General features: G+C 35.8%; 2 protein-coding genes across 5 annotated transcripts in view; both read right to left on the bottom strand.

Moving 5' to 3' along the window:
- abhd12 (abhydrolase domain containing 12, lysophospholipase) overlaps nucleotides 1–3,692 on the bottom strand; it is a 29,399-nt gene extending 25,707 nt beyond the window's left edge. Inside the window, exons 1-2 of one of the 2 annotated variants that reach the window (XM_051867154.1) lie at nucleotides 3,536–3,692; nucleotides 2,325–2,469 (exon numbers count right to left, since the gene is read on the bottom strand). In XM_051867154.1, the coding sequence (XP_051723114.1) occupies nucleotides 2,325–2,467 (143 nt within the window). In that variant the 5' untranslated portion in view covers nucleotides 2,468–2,469; nucleotides 3,536–3,692. Of the gene's footprint in view, nucleotides 1–2,324; nucleotides 2,470–2,547; nucleotides 2,736–3,535 lie in introns of those variants that run through there. The other variant, XM_051867153.1, reaches the window with a different exon arrangement.
- Nucleotides 3,693–11,906: 8,214 nt separating this feature from the next.
- Nucleotides 11,907–23,322, bottom strand: part of hspa12a (heat shock protein 12A) — a 42,092-nt gene continuing 30,676 nt past the window's right edge. For 2 of the 3 annotated variants that reach the window (XM_051868582.1, XM_051868583.1), the window contains exons 8-12: nucleotides 21,008–21,094; nucleotides 19,983–20,087; nucleotides 19,575–19,833; nucleotides 17,684–17,787; nucleotides 11,907–16,293 (exon numbers count right to left, since the gene is read on the bottom strand). In XM_051868582.1, coding sequence (XP_051724542.1) covers nucleotides 15,662–16,293; nucleotides 17,684–17,787; nucleotides 19,575–19,833; nucleotides 19,983–20,087; nucleotides 21,008–21,094 — 1,187 coding nt within the window. In that variant the 3' untranslated portion in view covers nucleotides 11,907–15,661. The remainder of the gene's footprint in view (nucleotides 16,294–17,683; nucleotides 17,788–19,574; nucleotides 19,834–19,982; nucleotides 20,088–21,007; nucleotides 21,095–23,322) is intronic. The other variant, XM_051868584.1, reaches the window with a different exon arrangement.

Raw genomic sequence — 23,322 nt, 5'->3', positions numbered from 1 at the left:
AGCTGCATTTATTTGAACAAAAATAAAGTAAAACAGTAATATTAAACAAGTATAAAACAACTTTTTCTAAACATATTTTAAAATGTAATTTATTCCTGTGATGACAAAGCTTAATTTTCAGCATCATTACTCCAGTCTTCAGTCTCATGATCCCTCAGAAATCCCTCAAGAAACATTTCTTAATATTTTTAATGTTGAAAACAGTTGTGCTGCTTAATATTTTAGTGAAAACTGTGATACATTTTGATATAAGAGTAGAAAGTAAAAAAAAAAAAAAAATTATCTAAAATAGAAATGTTTTGTAACATTATAAATGTTTTTACTGTCACTTTTGATCAATTTAGTGCATCCTTGTTTAGTGAAAGTATTTATTTCTTTTAAAAATAAATAAATAAATAAATAAATCTTACTGACCCCAAACATTTGAATGGTAGTGCAACATTAAGCAAACATAAGCAAACATGAGGCATAGGTCTCTAGCTGACCTCCTGGATCAAAGGTCACAGGCAATTCACTCAAAACCAGTTTGTATTTCCACGTGATGTGGCAACCATGAAACCTAATACAATCCTCTCATCTTAAAAGTATTTTGGAGTTGTGACCCATCAGCAAAGGAGCACTGATCAGTGGGAACTCCTCCAGGTTCCCAATCGGCAATATGTCCTGGCAGTACTCATTGTTTCTTTGCTGGATGTCCAATGTTTTAACACCATATTAACACCATACCACACCTTCCCCCCACTTTGATCTGCAGAGCAAGTCCTGGCTGAGAAGAATGACATCACTACATGCACCTTCACTTTTTTTCTTACTGCTTAAACTCTTTCAAATCAACCCAGCCATGACATGGCCATGACTGTTTTTATGGCAAACAATCAGTATAGAAATTTCTAGAACCTTTGCACTTAAGGCCTAATATTGTCCCTTATAATCAGAGCAGGGATATGCCTGGACAACAGCAGAACACGACTATTCCCACCATGCATCTTACAGTGATGCAATCTTATATTATTTTAAATGTAGCAGTAAAAACATGAACTGTATGACTCAGCTCTGCTTTAAGAGTGTCTACAGATGATATAACCTTGCTGCCACTGAAGCATTTAACCATGCATGAGAAAACTAACTCTCTTTTGCATGTAAGGGATCTCCAATGAAATCTGGCTTTAAGAATTTTCCACTCGACTCACACAGAAATGCTCTAGCTACTATGTACAAGATCAGGGCAATTATAAAACGGTAAAGACTGTACACAAAACAGAAATTACTTCCTAAAAACCACAATACTTTGACAATTGTGTCTCCAATATCTAAACAATGGAAGTGTAAAACAACATGTTAGGGTTTGTGGAGTCTGAACTGGAATTTGAGTTACAGTGAACAATAATAAAATGCTACATGATTCTTGAGGTGCTTGTGCACTTCCTGCAAACAGATCAGACATCATGAAAGTCTGCATTCTTGTGGTGACACTTCCTACTGAAACAGGATGTTTAGATGAGATATTGATGGTCTTGTGTCTTATTAAATAAATAAATAACCCAATTTGATTGGCCAAAAATCTGTGAAGTGCAGGATGAATCATCAATATTTTTGGATTTCTTATGAATTTTAAATGTGTATATCGGTGTATTTTGTGTAACAAGTGTATTTTGTCAACATTCACGGATACACTAACATGTGGTGAGCCTCAAAGCTAAAATATGTAGACTAATAGCAGCATTGACTTCACAAGCTTTGCACAAATTTCCCAAACTTACAATCACTTCACACTCCACCCAGAAGTTGCTGATCTAGTTTTGCAATGGGACAGCCTAAATAGTCCTTTGAGTCTCAAGAGAGTCACATGGGACTGTGATTCAATCATAGAGAATAATCTATGTGGCTTCATGCCTCAAAAGAGTTTAAAACCACAAGGATCTCAGAGGAATGACAATAATGCATGTAATATCACATTAACAAGCATCAAATGGGACTCTATATGCTGAAAATATAATGCTGAAAACATAACATAAAAACAACTTTGAGTCAGGGTTTCCAACCAGGGGTCATCATATTGGGGTAATTTGTATATAAAACAGTTTCATGTTATTTTTAATTATTAACTGATTCCTAGCTAAATACATAATTGGTAATGTTCTTGATTAAAAAAAGTTATTATACAGCAACATTTGTAAATACTACGGTTCCCTGGGTCTGACTGTTTAAGTAAACGCAAAGACAAGTCTTGAGCAAGCTTTCCAGAAAGTTATACTGGAAAAACTGACATACAGTCAGCCACAGACCATCAGTGCCACATGTGTAAGATCAGCTGCCAGTCTCACCTTCTGCAGCGTCTTCCCATCGCTGTTCCTCCTGGATCAGAAGCAGCGTCTGTCTTTTTGTGGCACTGCTTTAGATCGGAGCCGTCCAGTAGTGTACCAGTAAACGAGCTGTCATTGTCTTCTTTAGCGTTTCGCTTTCGCATCACTGAAATGTGAAACAGCAAAGGTAAACAGTAACAGTGATGAGACTGGAGATGTTATACAGTCCTGCGCGTTTCCTCACTGAATCAGGCGGAAAGGCCGGTGAAAATCTTGCAACCGTGCTGGATCCGGTCGCTCATTAACGGTGTGTGTGTGTGTGATCCGGTGTTTCTCCTCCCGGCGATTGTGACATTCAGCACTTTTTCTCCCTACATTGTTTTGTAGGAGTCAGATATCTGCAGAGACCAGCTGATCAGTTCAGCCTTTCCCCCTCCGTCCCTCCACTCGGCCAATCACACACAGCCGCTCAGCCCACTCCATCGCTTCAACAGCCAACCACACACCGCTCTGTTCCACCGACAGCAAATCACACAGAGCTGTAGCGCCCCCTCTTGTTCAGCTAAATCGTGAAGTGTAGGGTTGCCATATCAGTGTAATGTAGTGTTTTTGTGTAAATTTTATGCACGTATACAGGAAGATTTAACTGCTTTGCATTCTAGCTCTAGAGGGCGCTGCACGCTCTTTTTAATGTAAAAATATGTTACATTATTACAAAGCAAATACTGATTTTATTTTAAAAGATCTGGCAACATCCCCTTTGTCCTATAGAGACTTCCGTACAGACCAAACCTGATCATCCTGCTTTACTAGGTGACTTAAAACATGTCAGTCTTTGTGTAATTACAGACAATAAGTGGTCTTGTTACCTTTTTAAGAAACAAGTCTTAAATTTCGCCTGTTTCAGTGTAATTTAGTAACTTAGCCGATTCGCTACATATTTTAACTATTTTAACTATCGAGCAAAACCGTCACACGCGGGTCCATATTAAAATAAAGTAATGCACTCTGTACATGTACTGTTCGACAGTATGCAGTAAACTGCATTTTAAAACTCTAAATATAAATCCATTAGAGAATAGTTATTTCCAAAACAGCCGTAAGCGCATTAACGTTAAAGCACGAGGATAAAACAATTATGCATGTATAAAAACGTAAGTGTAAACATCCAAGTACATGCATATGAAGCTGTAGTCATGAATTCTGTAATTATATAAATCATAAAAACTAACCTGGTCATTCCCACTGATGGTATTTCATTGTAGATGTGTTTTGACACGACGCGTGCAGTAGTAAGTTTTCCAGTGAGTTTCCTCTCACGTGACCACAACAAACAATTCAGCGGAAGGAACATGCAAGCTCTTTCTTTCCACACTGCTATTAATGTAGTGGCAGACAAAATATTCGAATTTTAAGTGGTTGACTATTAGTACTAATTGACATTTTATATAAAATGACAGGCATGTTTTATATATATATATATATATATATATATATATATATATATATATATATATATGTTGGGTTAAATATGGACAAACCCAGCGGTTGGGGTAAATGTTTGACCTAACCTGCTGGGCAATTTTATTCAACTCAAGTATAGTTTAATTATCACTATATGGCTGGCTTAAAATGAACCCAAAATCAGACACATAATTACTAGAAGCAACAGTAATAATCAAAAGGTGAACATTTATTAATAAGCAATTTAATGTTTATAATTTAATCATTATTATGAAATGTATTAATAAATGTTTGTTTATTAAACATATTAGTAAATGTTCATCTCCAACCTATTTTGGGTTCATTTTAAGCGAGCAATATAGTAATTTTTAAACAATAGTTGAGTTTAATAAAACTACCCAGCAGGTTGGGCAAGCATTTAACTCAACTTGCGTTATTTTTAACCCAGCACTTTTTAGAGTATATATTGTTCATTGACGAATAAGGTCTTAAAAGTGTAAAAATAAATAAATAATGGAGATATAATTAATTTTGAAGTTTTATTAAGTGGTAACAATGAGATTATGTGGTTTTTATAATCAGTTAAAACTGCTTTTGTCATTTTTTACAAGATGGGCCAAAATTGTGACCAAAAAAGTCATTTGGTTTAACCAAAATTTCAGTTTTACCGAATGACGATATTTTCAAACAATGCTAACAGGCTGATATCTAGCTAGCTGACCTGATGTTTCGGGACATGCGTATGAGCAAGTGAAAACATGAATTTTTCAAATAGTTAAAAGAGTTAGTTACTTTGCTTCACGACCATGTGGTCCTTTGCAGGTGTCTGAATGATGTCACATGATACTGACTGCATGACTTGATACAAAATGGTCCCTTTATATTGGTTATTCTGAATGACATCAATGAAATTATTTTTTCCGGACATTCTTTCTCATAACAAAGCAATGACTTGTACACTGTGTTGATATATGATGTTATAAAATCATGCCAGAATAAAAAATATATATATTATATTTTAAGATAGACCTATTTTAATCACAAATGAAGTGGCTGTATTGGCCTTTGGACGGTTAAACCGAATGACCTTTTGACACTTCAAAATCTTTAAAATACCTTTATATGTATCAACATATAATTAAAACCTTTTGGATTCAATAAAAGAGATCTAATTGTACTACCTTTGATATTTTGGATATCATATCTTTGTTTTTTATTATTATTAAGGCCTTTCTACAAAAATTGACCCATATATATATATATATATATATATAATGAATTTAATGAATTTGTGAGATTCCATGTTGTATTTTCTCTCTATTTTACATTTGTTGACATAATTAAAAATAAATAAATAAATAAATAAACAACAAGGAAAATGTTCTATCCATGTGGTAACTAAACTTCTGGCAGGTCATCTTGAGCAGGTCAATTTTCACACCTCTCAGTAGCCTCACGTTGGGTTTTGAGATGTTTTGGGCAAAAGGTGGCAGTATACCATCACTTTGTGCTGTCTGGAGTTTCACTGTAGAGCAATTTCACCCAACCCCTTTCACCAAAAAAACAACAACAACAACAACAAAAAAACACTAAAAGGGTGGCTTTTAACATGGACAACAAGACACACATCTTCTGTACCTTTTTACATACCAGTGGCCCACCTGCCAGGCTTGATTTGGTTTAATGTCCCACATTTAAAAAAGTCTGTCATATAATCTGTCAAATGTACAAGATCATATGGCAAACATATTCACACTGAGCTACTTTTACTTATTGCTACAATTGGTTTCTGAACAAAAAAAAAAAAAAATGTTTTGTTTGTGATTTCACAAACCCTGACAGAGCACACAGTTAAATAAAGAGTCCGAATGAATACACACTGAATGATTTTATGATTTATAGGGTCATATAATACTCAGTCAATATAGAAAAGTGACATATGTCTCCCATCCATTAGCTCTAGTGCTTTTCTCTCCTGAAGCCATTCTTCTCATTGAGACTGTTTTAACACCCAAATTAAAAGCAGTTACTGTTGTTCATCTGAACACTGCTGTATGTGACATGTGGGTGTATGAGCCATCCATGTCCATTGAAGCCTCTGTTCCTCTGTCTGCGCGATAGGGTTGAAGTGACTCGCGAAACGTCTCTCCGTATTGATGCTGACAGAATTTCTGTTGCTTTTGTGCAAACAGCAGTCAGATTGGGCTCTAAATTACATGTTAACGGTCCTCTGATCCTTTTCACATCTCCGCTCAAAGTGCAAGCCCTCTTTTAATATGTCACACGCATGAGTGTCATTTCTAAAGGCTGCTTGAGTGGGTATGTGTGTGACGCACTCTCATTAATCTGTCCCATGCTGCTCTCTGCTTTATGAAGTCCTGATTGCCTGCTCATTGTTTTCTCATTCACTTGTTTGAATACCCAACCTATAATCAGAGCTGTAAAAATAAGGCATTAAAAAGGCATGCTGCCATTTTCATGGTGACACTAACAAAGTACATTTGCATTTACACTGACTTTTTACTCATTTAAGCCATCAAAACTCACAATACCCATCAGAACAATCTGCAGGCTTCAGCTCCCAGTAAAACTGCATTATGGTGTTAGAATCTGAATTAAACCGTGGCAAGTGAAGAGGAGGGGTTCAATGCCCTCAAATACACACTCATCTCTCTCTCTCTCTCTGTCACTCTTTCTCTCCATCTTTTCTTATTTCTTCATTGCGCACAAAGCTAATGATAACACAGATCTCTGATTCCAGTAATTACAGTGGCTTATCAGAAGAAATATCCAGATGACAGCATCTATGTTTCACTGCTCCCATGATGGAAAGCAAAATGGAAAGTTTGAAAACAAGCTTCTGGCCGATTTGTCCAGGCTTTGCCACAGTTTTAGTATTTAGTAAAACTTAACAGTCTGTGGTCAAAAGCTGCATCCACGCTTTAGCCACACTTGAAGAATGAATGCATATCATTGCATTCAAATCTGAAATATCAAAAGCAAACAAGCACGCTTTTCAAGTAAAACATTTCACAAAAATGACAATAGTCTTTCTAAATGTAAAAATATATTACATATCAAAACAAATTGCATTATTGATGTGTACAACAAAAAAATTGACACTTTCTAGTGAAAGTTTATTGATATACGTGATATATCCACTGAAACTACCTGAACAAATTTAATGACTGAAGTTACTGTACAGAAGTTACTGTAGTTTTGATAAAATAATTTGTGTACATATGCCACTTGGTTTGATATTTTATATCTGCATTGAAATTCATTCATTTTAAATGTGACTTAAGTGTCCAAATACTTATTGGGGTCACTGTATATTTAAAGTAGGCCTATATATACATACACTACCTTTCAAAAGTTTAAAGTTTTTGAAAGTCTCGCTCACTGAGACTGCATTTATTTGATCAAAAATACAGTACAGCACCATACTAAACAGTATATTGTGAAATATTATTACAGTGTTGTTACTCCAGTCTTCAGTGTCACACATGATCCATAAAGGTGGGGTATGTATTTTTTCAACAACGCTGTTGGACATTGTTGATATTTGAAATCAACCCAAACAAACCCACCCCTCTCTTCATTGCTCCACCTCCAAAACTCACCCTCCAATCCTAACCACCCTGCTCCGAGTCAGTCTTGAAGCTTGATCGCTACTGGCAGGCGAGGCGAGTGCACTGACAATGACGCTAAGCACCGTCAGTGCGCAGTGGTTTACCTGTTCAACTCTCACTATCTGGCCTCTGTTACACACGCAGTGCGAGAGTGGATGTCTGTTTATCACAGCTGACGCGCAACAAAATGCTTCACGAAAAATAAAGCGCAGATGATGAACGAACGACAAGGAAGCACAAAAAATGAACGTACAGTACACAAGATTAAATACAAACAAGTGTTCGTTGGTAGCCGCCAACAACACAGCAGTCCCAGACAATCAATGACACTCAAACCCAGTCTTACTCACATGAGAAGTGGAATCAAAGCAGCCTCTGCGTCTGTTTTCAGGCCTTCCCGCTTAGCTCTCTCCAGCGCTGGAAAGATTTTCTAATATTAACGCTTGTCCTAAAGTGCTTGCCCTGTCATAAACCTTCATTCCAGTGATATTCTTTTGAGCAGTTTTGTATTGTGTCTCATCATCTCTCTTTCTGTGTTTTTTTTTTTTGTCTTTCTTTTTTTTCAAATCTCCCGCTTGCTCGTTCTGTCTCCACGACCATCATACGCCCCCTAATGCTGATTGATTAGACGTTTGTTGTTGGTGTCGGGCAGAACAAATTCCAAACAGTGTTGTTGAAAAAATACATACCCCACCTTTAAGTTAATACTCACCCTGTTGTTCCAAACTGTTTCAAAATGTTCCAAGTTGTATGAGTTTCTTTCTTCTGTCAAACACAAAAGAAGATATTTTGAAGAATGTTGGTAATCAAACAGTTGACGGTAGCCATTGACCTCCATAGTAGGAAAAAAATACTATGGAGATCAAAGGCTACCGTCAACTGGTTACCAACATTCTTCAAAATATCTTATTTTGTGTTTGACAGAAGAAAGAAACTCATACAGGTTTGGAACAACTTGAGGGTGAGTAAATAGTGACAGAAATTTCATTTTTGGGTGAACTATCCCTTTAAGAAATCTTTCTAATTTAGTGCTCAAGAAACATTTCTATTTATTATCAATGATGAGAACTGTGATGCTTAATATTGTTGTGGAAGTCGTGACACTTATTTTCAGGATTATTTGATGAATAGAAAGTTCAAAAGAACAGCATTTATTTGAAACAGAAATCATTTATAACAACATTAAAGTCTTTTCTGTCTTTTTTAAATCACTTTAATGTGCCCTGCTGAATAAAACCACAATATCATGATGTAATGAACAACATGATATCCAGCTCAGTTCTGACAGTGTGCTCACTAGACATATACAGTAGGCCTATATACATTTTAATGATGTGTAGCTTGACTTCTGATATGCCCTGTTAAATCATTTCAGCCCTCATCTCAGTTTTCAAGGCCCTTTTATCGGTTAGTTGTGGGTGTTTCTGTTAAATAAACAAATAATCAGACAATAAAATAATTACAGGATTACCTGATAGAAGGGCGAGGAACATGTGATTGAGAATGCTAAAAATGTGTCAAGCGGCCACTTTTGCGGATCATGATTCTGTTGCTGACAGAGCCGTATGTGGGCGGTACCTCTGAAGGGGCATTTTCAGAGAAATACAGTACCCTCTCACAATCACCCTAGCAACCAGCCTAATTCTGACTGATGTGCCGTCCTGATGATCTCACCTCTTTGGTAAGCTTCCTAAATCTCTCTCACACACATACACACAGCGAGACCCTGTCCTGTTTGAAGTTGAGTGGTCCTCCACTCCCTCCTCTGTTAAAATAACACATACACCCCTGCCGCTTGTACAAATTGAATCAGAAGTGCTTTGCGTTTAGACTCATATTCAGATGGGGTGGGATTTTGGACGAGGATGCTTGAGTCTAACTATAATTGCTGGGTTTTCATAATAAAATCCTTTTATTAATACTTACCTGCCGCGTATGGGCGGGGACTAGTGAGGATGATGTTTAAGTGGCAAGTAAAGTACTTTCAGCCCTGGAAAAAGGACCCACAAATGGACAGTGAATGATATTAAACTGCCTCACACACCCGGTTCTTTTGTTCTGTATACTCCTGAAATGTCAGTTAACGATAGCATTTTGTTTTAAGATTGAAAGAAAAAATATAAATTATAATTTATAATTATAACTTGCTATTTCTATTATATTATTATAGCTAATATATATATATTAAAAAAAAAAAAAAAAAAAACTAATTTTAATTTTTCTAATAATGCCGAAGTAGCCTACTGGCGAGTCACGCGTCTGCACATATAAAAGACACTAGGGGGCAGTGTTGACTCTTTAAAAATTCTCCTTGCCTTAATAGTCAAATGTGAATTAGCTTCTCGTATCATCAGGTTTTATTTGACGAATGGCATGAATTACGTCTATGCAGAAATGAGTTTTAATAAATACAGAAGCTGAGTAATTACTTAAAGGTAGGCCAAAGTTTAATTTAATTCATAAATGCACATTGTATCTAGTGTGAGGGGATTTGAATAGAGGGTGATATATTTGTTTTTCTCTCAGGCCAGAGGAGCCTAAACCATGCTGGTCGATATATTGATTTTGCTGTCATTTAATATTTTGCTTAATCAAAATAATTGTACAATAAGTGTGTAAGTCACAGCAGACCTGTCACTCTTAACACTGACAACTGCTCTTTTGCACCACAGATCATGATCGTTCTATGGACAAATATGGCTTTTCTCTCTAAAATGTGTCTCTTGATACTGTCTTTTTGGATTCTTGTGTCGCCATATTGTAGTCACAAAGCCAGGCAATGTCATATACTGAGAGTCTCAAGTGTGTTTTAAGTCCCTGAGATCTTGAAGAGTTTTAATTGTTCAAAAGGTGTACAGTCAAATATCAGTCAACCCAGTCTATAGAGGACCAAGATGTCCTTGAATTCAAATAATCCAGCAATTATATGTTCTTGCTGAAACAATAAAACAGTAGCATTTCTCTTTTGAACTGAATCAGTCATTCTTTGCAGGACACAGGAGTTAAGTGGCCACTTCTGAATATAAAAACCTTCCTGAATGGAACAGGTTACAGTTCAATGTCTCATATATTATAGCTCATTGCTGAAGGACCTAAAATGTACTTTGTGAAAACAAACCAAAAAAGGACCCTTTTCCCTCTATAAACAAAAGCATATACTCTTGACGGATCCATAGAAAATTAATAATGGCTTCTAAACTCTTAAAATATGGTGCCATTATGTACTTTAAGTTGATGTGTCAGTGAACTAAATTAAAGTCTGTGAGAATATTGCTTTTATTTGTGTATAGAATGGTAGAATTTACAGATGGCAAATAAAGCTTTGCAAATAAATGACTCTTTTCAAATAGGAACAGTGGATGTACATGACTGAAGTAACGCTGCCATGATGAATTCCTTCTGGAAGAGATCTGCTAAGTCAAGGTCTCAGTCTAAATCCACCTGTAGATGTTTCAGGAGGTTAGCAAAAATCTACATTCTTTCTTTTTACCATTCAGAAATAGCTTTGAACAGGGAATAGGGGATGTAAAGTGTGTCAGAGTTCAAACAAGCATATTAATAACACACCCAGGCAAAGTGCAGTACAACCCCTATACTTTATATGGAGAAATCTGAAAAAACATTTTTCAAAATGATCTTTTTTTGCTTACATAAAAATTCATATCTAGAAAAAAATCTGACAAAAATGGTATCATGAATTGTGCTGCGTAAGCTTAAATTATGACCACACTCATGGCAATTTGTAACTATTTTACATTTTGTGAAATGGTAACAAAAAATTTGTACGATCTCATTCGGATGCTTTGCTCACGCCCCACTGATGGTTAGGTTTAGGGGTGGACCCTAAAGTCGGCATGCAATGGAATTTGCAATAGTCTTTTCTTCCTATATTGTGACATATCCAAAGGAAATGGCTTCAGGGGTGGGACTTGATTTCATGGGATATTGATTGGATGGTTGTGGTTTGCTATTGCTGTGATCTCATGTGAGTGACAGGTTGTCCCACCCTCGCACCAGTAAACACATCATCAGAGGGAGGGGAAGTTATTTTGATTATGAGGGGACATGAATTATAATAAAATAATGATGTGCATGGATAAATCATTTACATACATTTATGTACAAATCTCATCGTACATCAACATGATATTGCCATCTTGAAAAATTGTTACATGAAATTGGGTTAAAATTATTCATAAAATGCCAATACGGAAGCCCCGTTACTGCGCAGGTGATTTACAAGTGGGATTTCCATTCCTGTAGCCACTATAATGAGTGTTTTCTTCCATTTATAAATGGAATTTATGCATTCACTATGCCTTTATAGTTTCTGACAGATTTTAGGCTTTATTTATAACTAAGAAAAATTAAATACAAGGTTCACGAAATATGACATTTTTTTTTACTCTTAAGAATCACAGTGAAGAATTAGCGTCTCTCATATTTAAAAGAGAAGAATATTTTAGCACAAGGTCACTCGTTTCATACACAATGAACACAACTCAGCCTCTTTTTGAAATACACATACTTTTTATTGGGTGACATTTTGGCTGTTAGTACTTGGCATTGATTGGAATACAGCTGCAAATCTTTTTTTGATGTGCATATGGCAAGAGCAGTGACACTTTATCCAATAATTAAAAACAACTCATTACTGTAGGTATAGTTTGTGAGTGAAAGTCTACATCAGCTCTAGGGATGAGCAGCCGTCTTGGATCTAAGTGAATGACTAGGTGACTTTCAAAGCACAGAATCTAGCAAACAGTGAAATTCCTTTGTTTTTTCATGCCCTATGACCTGGTACATTTTTTTTAGCTAAACCCAGTTAAATAAAGTAATATTAAAAAACCATTCAAAATCAAATTCACAGTGAATTATTAGCAAACGTCACCCCAACAGGGATAAGCAGTTTAATACTTCAGACAGAGTGATCAAAAGGAAACTGAAAAACCAAAGAACAAAATGATAGTGCTTTTTATGTGATTTTACAAGCTTATCATAGCAATAACTACATTTCATAAAGAGGCTATACATTGTGTTATTAATAAAAAAATAAAATAAAAAAATAGCAAAGCTGCCTATGAACCAGTATGGTGCAAAACAAGTTAAGAACAAAAGCAACACTACTAAACCAGGGGAACAAGATTTTATTTTTTAACATTCACCCTATATAATACTCTCAGAGCAAAAAAGGTGTGCTTACTCCACAAATCTGCACATGTTTGTTTGGTGTATTTCTATATGTACATCTATCACATGTGATGACATCCCTTCTACTGCCTTGTACAGCCAATGATGAGAGAGTGATGTGTGGTAGCATGGGTTTTATTATCCAGAGATCTATTTAGTTTAAAATAGAATATTTAAATGAACCTAACCAAAAAATACTTGTCATTTTTGGTCACTCATGCGAATCGTGCAGAGCATATGCAATTATTTGCAATAACAATCACATGAGCAGCAAATCCAGATTACATTTAGAGAAGCTTTAGCGTTTTATCCTGTGTGTAGCTTGCTATTTTTTCCATTTTCAATGATATTACATTGTTTGATGATATTTTATTCATAATCTATAGTCACACTGGCAGATGCTCGGTATGATTTGAGAAATACTTTTAATCCATCATGTTTTTGATCCAGGATCTGTGCTATTATCACAAATTTTAAATTGTCCTGTGCAAGAACGATTTGGCGCTTCTTGTCTTACATTGCAATGCAAATCCATTGAAAAGCAATTGGCTGACGTATATTTTTCCAAGAACGGCAAAAATAAATGTTACATCGATCCACATGCTGACTTTCAAAGGACATGTGATAAAATGATAAAAATATTCAGTTATCATCACCTCAATGATCTAAAAATGTTGATTAATACATTTTCATAGCAACATTACAGTTTTGCAGCTGAAGCTTTGACACACGGACTTCACACTGGCAGAATAGCATGATGGAGCATGTGGGAATAACACGTGGAACGTCACATTGCAATAAATTTATTGCTTTTATTTTTTAGCGTTATCTCAGTATCTTCCAAACCAAAAGCACAACTATTGCCTGTGATTTGTTATATCATCTACAGAATAAGATTTGACCACATACACACCATAAACTATCAGTCACCTCATTTCCCCAAACCAAAATACACCATGTTACATGTCTTATTTCAAATGATAACTGCGAGTAAAGTTGTTAAGGTCAAAGGTTTTCAAGTCTTGTGATACTAAAAATAGAGCAACAAAGGCAATTCACACAACCACATCTAAGATTGGGAAATGGGAACTACAAGTTTGGAATTAGAGGTTTGTATGGGGTTAAGATAAAAAGTAAGTGGGATTGTTTTGCTCTAAATATGGGTTTAGGTTGGGGTTATGGTTTTGGGAATGTAGTTTCAGTTTTTGTGGTTATGTTTGGGTTTAGTTTAGGGTAATATTCGAGTTTAGTATCCATGTGAAGGCTGGTGAGAGTGGAAGAAAGAATGTGTGCTCTTAAGGCCTGCATACACACACTGCTCATAAAGCCGCTAATGCTAAAACAATGCTAAAAATCTGTACAATATCTTTAAATACTGTATATACAGAAATAAACATTTTCATTTGTCACATATTCTCCAAAATAATCTCCTAAATAAAAGTAAAAAATAAAAACAGAAGAAAAAAATCAGTGGCTTCTCTTTCTATAAGAGCAGGATTAAAGGCAACTAGCATATAGCGATGGCTATCCTTTCAAATCATGATGTAAATGCAGCTAGTGGCTTCTCTGTCACTGCCACTTCAAATGATGATTAAAATTCACATTCTAGGATTTATGCTTTCTCATTCCGCTTAGAGTGACATACTGACCAACAATATGAAAAGATATGCTGAATTTTGGGACAAACGAAATGGCACCCTCAACGTCAGCTAAGTGGAGTCAATGTAAGTGTTCAGAACTCCTAAAATGCCTTGACATGCAAAAAAAGAAACACAAAAAGTCAAGATAACGAAACGTAAGAACAATAAAAAGCTGAGATTTTTATTGTGTTTTGCCACGTAGCACTAGTGTGAAAAACCGACAGTAATTGTGTCACGGGCATCAGCACCTTTGTGATCTGTAGCTCAGGTTTGATCGGTGATTCTGAACGGTACCGTTCTTAAAGTTAGTCCTAACATATTGAGTTTCTGTTTCAGACTAACAAATTGGTCTCCAGTCAGTCCAGCAGCCAAAACCATCTGCTTTACCTCCTCATTGTAACCTAAATGAATGAACGAACTAGTTCTGGACTGAGCTTTGAAGATAATAGGCCAGAGTTTCAGAGCAAAGTAGTACATTTCGTAGGAGAACGATGTTATATTTCTGCCATGATGTGTAAATAAGACTGATGTAACTGCCTTAACCTGAACTTGACTTACTAAGTTAATACAAGGTGCTATCGCAAATTGCACTACTAGCAGTACAAAGCTGTATTGTGGCTCTATCCATGCAGAGTGTGCATCTCTGTGCAGAAAATAGCCATAGCCAGACTATACAAATAGACTATAATAGAAGCATACAGAGAAGAACGGACTGAGTCTAGATGAAGTAAGCAATGGTAAAAATGAGTGAAATGAACTCAACTTTGGCCAAATATGAGAGATTCATTTCTTTCTTAAGTTGAGTCCAGTTGTGTATTTGGAAACTAAAATAACCAAATAAAATAACATGAATGGCAGAGTTATTCAAGCAAATGTCACATGGAAGGTCGGCAAACATGGATGTATTAGTTGAGACTCCAAACCTACAAACTTCATTTCTCGCTCCATCTCTTTTTAGTTTTCTCTTTCTTTTCTCTATCCTTCTACACTGCAAAAAATATTTTGTGTCAGTATTTTGTCATATTTTCCAGTCAAAATATCTAAACATCCTTTAAACAATAAATATTAACTTGAGAAGCAAAACTGCATGATATATTATTTTTTAAATATATTTTAAAAGTAATTTATTCCTGTGATAGCAAAGCTGAATTTTCAGCATCATTACTCCAGTCTTTAGTGTCACATGATTCTTCAGAAATCATTCTAAATGCTGATTTGGTGCTCAAGTAACATTTCTTGAAAACAGTTGTTCTGCTTAATCTTTCGTAACATTATAAATGTCTTTACTGTCACTTCTGATCAACTTATGCATAAGCAATTTTAAAAAACAAAACAAATGTATCTTGTTTTAAGGATGTCGGGATATTTTACTGGAAAACATGACTAAAACACTGAGTTTCTGCAGTGTCGTTTACTCATTTCTCATCTTCTTTTACTGGCTAAGGAAATCGATGCTAGCTTTGACACTGCGAGAGGTTGCCACGTCGATAGCCATGGCTCTTATCTCAGTGTCTCCGAACTGCATGAGCGTCTGGATCTCTCTTCGTGTCGCTGGACTCTCGGTACCGCTCACATCCAGCTTCAACGTACCGCACTTCCTCACACCTGGGTCCGAGATGAAACTGACCGACTCTTTTTCTGAGCAGTATACATGGATTACAATCACCTGTTGTGATGGCTTTGCCGGTGTGTAGCTGCGTTTTACCGTTTCACCCAGCGCCACTGACTGATCGGCAGAGATGAACGTATCGAAAACGTCGGTGCACCAGCGTGTACCGTCCTTCACAAGCATCTTCTCCGGCGGGTGCTTCCCTTCTATAAAACGGTTAAGGACGCCAACGCCGTAAGTGAGTGGAGAGCGCCGCACCTTTATGACGCTGGGATCCAGGCCGAACAACACCGCACCTTTGAGGATGGTCAACCCCACATCATGCGGAATGATAATTCGACTGCGGCCCTGAAGCATCTTCTGAACCGCCTGCTGCAGTAGTGGAGACTCTGCGAATCCACCCACCAGGAAAAGGAACTTGATGTCGGTCACCTCCGGTCTTTCGAATAACTCAGCTGGAGAACATATAGAATGAAAGGAGGAAGAGAAAGAGAAACAGGACCTTGATAAAAATGTCATTACAAGATTTACTACAAGACAATTTATCATATGTGAATTCCACCAAAGCATGTTACGCATTTCTCGGGCTTTCATCAAAATGGCAAAATGCACTTCATTGGCAGTGGTGTTTCTGCTTGTAGTTTTTGTTTGAACAGATCTCAGCTGTGCTCAACCAACATGAGAGCAGTGGGACTGAGTTTTGACCCAGTTCTGTGTGTGTATTTTGGGCAGATGGTTGAGACTCCTCTGACTGGGCCAACACTTGCCCTAATTGTGCTTCCCAGCAGCTCATTAGTTTATACAGTTTTACAGATTCTACTAAAGGCTGGAATACACTACACAACTTTTGCCCAGATTTTTGCCCTGATTTGCAGTCAGGAGTCGTTGACGCTAGCTGCCGAATATCATAGCCAATCTGCAGATATTGGGCAGAATAAATTAATGTAGTGTATGATAGGCACAGACTACAGGCCAATACAACATAACATAACATAACATAACATAAAACATAAAACATAACATAACATATATGGAATTCAATGCAGCACATATTTATGTAATGTTATGATATTATGTACAGCGATGTTATTGTTAACTAAAATTAAAACTATTGAAAATTATTTTTGGTTATTGAACGTACTTAAATTTAAAAGAAAAGTTTCGCTTTCATTTTAAATAAAATTAGTTTAGGCTTGCCATTTATAACAAATGAGGTTTAACATAATTTATGTTTGTTTTATGTATTTTTCATTCCTGTTCTATGCAGAATGCTATTAAATTTAAAGTATTTGATGTGGAGTGAGGGGAAATAAAATACATGTTTATAGCATTCATGTTTGTAAAAGTTTCATTTTATTTCCTGGTATTTTACATTATTTCTGAATGTAATAATAAATTGTGACTTGTACATGGATGCAACATATCTGTTTTTTTTCTCTCAACAATTCACTTTTGACCCAACGTGACAGGTGAGGTGCGACTTTTTCTGGAAAATACAATAAGTATTGCTGCCATTTCATCTAATATAAATCAGTAAGCAGTCCAATCACCATTAATGAAATTCTTTAATTAAATACAATCTATTAAATATTATATAATTAAATATATAAGTAAAATATAAATATATAAGTCTTGTTTATTTCAGTGGGTTTCATGACGCATGTATCCAGAGAAAATGACCTTCCATTAACACCCAAATCTGGACAACAATCTGGACAACTCCCATCTCACTAAAAACTCCAGAGATCTTAATCCTGTCTGAATCGGTACATTAAATGACAGGCATTGTATGTCAATAATTACTCATATAGCACACTGTTTCAGTAGAACAGGGTGAGTACTCACTCAGGTGCTGTATAATGTGATCTATAGTTGGTTTGAACAGTGCGTTCATCGCATCTGGACTCATTCTCAGCATGCCCTGTGAAGACCACTTCACAAAGTCCACACTGTAGAAGAGAGACAAAAAGAGAAACAGCAAGAGTTATAGACTGAAATAAATAATAACAGAGTATCCTCATTTGGCCTCATTTGGTGCAGTTTAAAAGCTTTCTTCATATATGGAAGACTACTGAGAAACCTGATATTATTGAGTTTACGTTATTAGGTTTTACACTGCTATAAATGTCAGCAGATGTGTGCTAATAGCTGTGGTTTCCAGTAAACAGATCCACATATTCCCATATCGCTGCACAGTGCAGTGTGATGCAGGGCTGAATGAGTGCTCAGAGATGCCTGACTCGCCTGCTTTTTGGAAAAACTGTCCCCTGTGAGACATAAGAGCTCAAAATCTATAACATGCAAGTTAGAGTAGTCTTGCTCATAGCTCTCAAATGATTACCTCATTACTGTGTTAGGAAAGAATACAAAATTTAACTCTTAAATAATATAACAGGATCACATTTTTGAAAAAATACTAGAAAGATAAAACTAGATTCTGGTTTTAGAAGACTAATATTTAAAATCATTTTCTGAAAATCTTTTTGCTTGGCTGTGATGCAAAGAAATTGTAGTTGGATGCATAAAATGATAACTTTAAGACCAGACAGAAGCATCTGTAAGCAATAATCTAATGTGATAAGTGCCCCCTCTCTCCTTTTTTTTTTTTAGATTGTTGCCCTTGATTATGAGTGCTTAGCACATAGTCAGCAATCACACACACACACACAAACATGGTATTCATTTAGCTGACTTGGCCATCTTTATACAGGGCGAGATGGCTTATTGAATGCCCGTGTGTACGGTATTGACAGCAGTCATGAATAGACAGATTAACTCTCCAGGGGCTGTAGGTCACACATGCCCGACCTCAAAAGAGACAGACAACAATTACCACAAAGGCGGAGAGTCAGCAGGAAACAGTCACCAGTTTATGGCAATGGAGGAAAAACTATAAATGAGTCAAATCCTGACCTTAATTGTAATTATATATATATATACACTAATATATATATTAGTGCTGTCGAACGATTAATCACGATTAATCGGTAACACTTTACAATAAGGTTCATTAGTTAACATTAGCTAACTTCATTAGTTAACATGAACTAATAATGAACTGCACTTATACAGCATTTATTAATCTTTGTTAATGATAATTTCAACATTTACTAATACATTATTAAAATCTTGTTAACATTAGTTAATGCACTTTGAACTAACATGAAATACAGTAGATACAGTAACATATGTATTGCTAATGGTTAGTTCATGTTAGTTAATACATTAACTAATGAACCTTATTGTAATCATATCCAAATAATATGTGTATAAATATACACACATACATGTATATATTTAAGAAATATTTACATGTATACATGTATATGTACACATATATATATATATATATATATATATATATATATATATATATATATATATATATATATAGAGAGAGAGAGAGAGAGAGAGAGGGAGAGAAATATATATATTATGTATATATATTTATATAATTTATATAAAAATGTAAATATTTTATATATAAATATATTTTTGTTAAATATATACATGCATGTGTGTGTATTTAAATATACATAAATATACACAGGACACACACATATTATGTAAACTTTTTTTGTATGTGTGTGTATATATATATGATATATTGCTGATTATGTTTAAAACAAACTGAACATGAAAAGTGGATAGATAATGACAAAACTGCCTGTAAATAATCTGCACAACTCGACTGGACTATGATAATGGATGATTTGCACCACATTTCGACACTCACTTGCTCTTCCTCAGTGCATGCTCCACGCTGTGTCCTCTGAATTTCTTGTAGTAGTCGATGAAAGAGAAGGGCAGGTTAATATTTAGTGGGTTGCTTCGGTCAGGAGTCGCGGCCCTCTTACGAGACTCAAACGCGATCATCAGATCCACCCAGGCGGCCGGACGCTTGATCTTAAACTGGTCGATGAAATCTTGACCGAATATCTTACACAGGAGCTTCTCAAATTCATAATCTATACCGATAGAGCCGTAAGGGCCTCCTATGGAGAAGATGGAAAGTTGAAAATGATTTTAGATGATTAGAACTAATAAATTTTCAGAATAACTGTTTACTTTTCATAGGAAATAAAAGCTTTTCTAAGCTAAATGTTAATCTCAAGCCGCCGGTCATTTGAGTTGTGTCTCGTACCTGAAGCTTTGTAAAGCTCCTTCAAGTGCCCTTCCGGCAGCCGGATCTGATGCACGGTGAGATCCACTGTCCCTCCTCCACAATCCACCACCACATAACGGTCACCTAGAGACCAGCAGAAACAACATTTGAGGCTCACCAGGAAAAAGAAATAAGATCTGTATCTTGTCTGGTGACATTTTCCAGATACTTTTCCACGAACTCTCTGCAGATGTTGGATGTGAGTGACTCTGAAATGTCCGGCAAGTGCTTTTGCAAGGTGTCAAGGGAACGGTGACCTATATTTAAGGTTCACTGGTTGGGATTTCAAATAGAAGCTTTTGGAACTAAAGTTTTATGTAGGTTTTGTTGTATATTATTTGCAAACTGCATGATATTACTGTAAAGAGACAGATCACCCAAAAATGGGGGGACATTTTTTTATTTAAACTTTAATGATGGTTATTCCAGCAGTGATGAATAGGCAAAGTGTGCTGAGGCAATACCGATGGTTGAGCAGCTGCTAATTTAAAGAGCAGAATAAGTCAGTGCTCACCAGAGCAGGTATTTCAAACTAAGCATCTTCCATATGGAAGGGTGCATCTAGTCTCAGTTGGCACATCCAAAGACCACCCTCACTGACTGCTTAATGCATATTACACACAGAAATGCCAAGTTCCTATCTGATTGACCGGATGCAACTTAATCTGTAAAATTATAATTATTATTAAATTATTACTGTTGAACAGACTAAAATTCTAAACTTTTTAACATGTTCTCTGTACATCCATGCATAAAAACAAACCATACTGTTATCAGTCAAGTTACATGTCAGTCAGACAGTCTCTTCCTATCTGATTGGGTGGTTCTTAGCCAGAATAAGCTGCATTGAGGTCATTTTTGTTGAAAGGTCTAGCTATTTGAGACTAGTGTGCATCCTTCTTAAGAGCTTCAGGCTTTAGGGTTTGTTTACTTATGACAGCAGCATTAGAAACAGCAGGAGCAAAATACTAAAAGAAAAATGTGTGAGAAGACACAGACTCTACCTTCAGTGAGTTCAGACCAGAGCTCTCCTATGACATTCTCCACCAGAAATGTGCGGCTCTGTCGGTTACGGCGCACATGCTCCTTGGCTGGTTATTGACAGAGAGAGACAGGAAGTGTGTGTGAGAGGGAAGCAGCGTGAAGCTGTTTGTTTGTGTCTGTGTGTGTATGTGGCAGTTCTATAGGCAAGGCGACAGGATGAGAAAGGAACATGGGCTGCATGTGATTTCTTTAAGCAGTGGGATGCTGCTGGAAAAAAAAGTAGACTCCTTTATTTTCAGGGAAATTCATGAAATTTAAAGAAAAGCAGTTAAATGGCTGTCATTTTTATGTTGTTGTTTGTGTTTTTACTTATTTGAAACTTACATGTTAAGGGATGCACGATATTAAAATTCCAGTTGAAACTGATAAGCTGATCATTATTTTCTTGTTGCGGCCGATAATAAAATTCTATTTAATTTTGTCCAAATAAATTACAACTAAAACACTAATAACTAAAATCAATCATTTTAAAAGGAACACTCCACTTTTTTTTGAAAATAGGTTCATTTTCCAACTCCCTTAGAGTTAAACAGTTGAGTTTTACCGTTTTCGAATCCATTCAGCTGATCTCCGGGTCTGGTGGTACCACTTTTATCATAGCTTAGCATAGTTCATTGAATCTGATTAGACCGTTAGCATCTCCTTAAAAAATGACCAAAGAGTTTCAATATTTTTCCTATTTAAAACTTGACTCTTCTGTAGTTACATCGTGTATTAAGACAGAAGGAAAATTAAAAATTAGGAAAAATACTGAAACTCTTTGGTCATTTTTGAGTGAGATGCTAACGGTCTAATCAGATTCAATGAACTATGCTAAGCTATGCTAAAAGTTCAAAAAAAGTGGAGTGTTCCTTTAAAGGCTACAAGATGTTGGATGACAGTAAAGGTAATTTATGTAAAAATGTAAATAAAAAAGAATCAAAGAAATGAGCATGCACAATTAAATCTAGAATTAACTTATACCATTAAATGAAAAATGTTCAGTGTATATTGCACAACACTAGAAATTTTCAAACATGCAACTTGAAAAAACAACAACAACAACAAAATTTTCATATTCCTGTAATACACACACTATTAATTAAACCTGCACTAAATCCTCTGATTTAATTAATCATGCATTAAATTATTAACCCCATATTGCCTAGCCATTTCATGTTTACAAATATGCAAAATTGGAACTAAAACTTGATCTCCGTAGGATAATATCTGAATACTGCGGTTAAGCAAGTGAGACTTTTCAGACTTTCTACAATTATTTCAATGAAAGACTTCCTTCTCTTTTTCACTTTCGTGAACTTCCTGACTGGAACCGGAATGCAAAAGTCTCAGTTCATTTACTGCAGACGGGGAGATTGTCCTGGTCTGATAAAGTGCATTTAGTCTGATGACAGAGGATAATGGCCACCCTGACAGTTGTAAACATTCCCAAACAGGAAGTGTTAGCTCTAAGGGAGAGTGACCGCATGGAGACTGATGTCAGACTGACATTTCCTTCAACCCACAGAAAACAATGAAATGGACCAGCAAACTTTTTTTTTTTTCTTCAGTACAAGGCAGGTTCTGATGGTGCGTGGGAGACCTAACCCCTCTTCCTAACAGTGTTTTCACCACACAACAGACCCACGTCTGAAATTCCTGCACCACCCTGATAACAAATTCACAACTCATGAGCTGCACTCACAGGGAACCACGGCTTATTTTAGACTACCTAAATATCAAGGCATTGAACTACATACATTGACAACATGATGCAACAAGAAACCATAAACAAACTTCTTTGGTTTTGAGGAAAACTTTGTGAGAACATAATTTACTTAAGACGAATATCTCCACTGATTCCTAAATTATTACATTTGGACTGCTCTGATAATCATTTTCATTTGTTAATATTAGTTAAAGACATTAGTTAAAATGAACAAACAATAAACAATTTTAGTCAATGCACTGTTACATGAATATGAACATTTTTATTAAGTATCATTAACAAATATTAATAAAAGCTGTAAAAATACATTTACTCATTGTTAGTTCATGTTAGTTAATGCATTAACTAATGTTAACAAATGGGACCTTATCGTAAAATGACAGCAAAGACATTTATTGTAATGTTACAAAAATAAATGCTGTTTTTTGAACTCTCTATTCATCAAAGAATCTTGAAGAAACAACTGTTTTCAACATTGCTAGCAAGGCATTGTGCTTTCACACTTGTTTGTCACGCACAGCTGAACCACGCCTGCAAATACAGACAAGTATTGTCTATTGTGCGACC

Source organism: Ctenopharyngodon idella, chromosome 17 (assembly GCF_019924925.1).
Source record: "Ctenopharyngodon idella isolate HZGC_01 chromosome 17, HZGC01, whole genome shotgun sequence".
Lineage (NCBI taxonomy): Eukaryota > Metazoa > Chordata > Actinopteri > Cypriniformes > Xenocyprididae > Ctenopharyngodon > Ctenopharyngodon idella.
The sequence above is the reverse complement of the archived record's forward strand: the minus strand, read 5'-3'. Positions and strand labels throughout refer to the sequence as shown.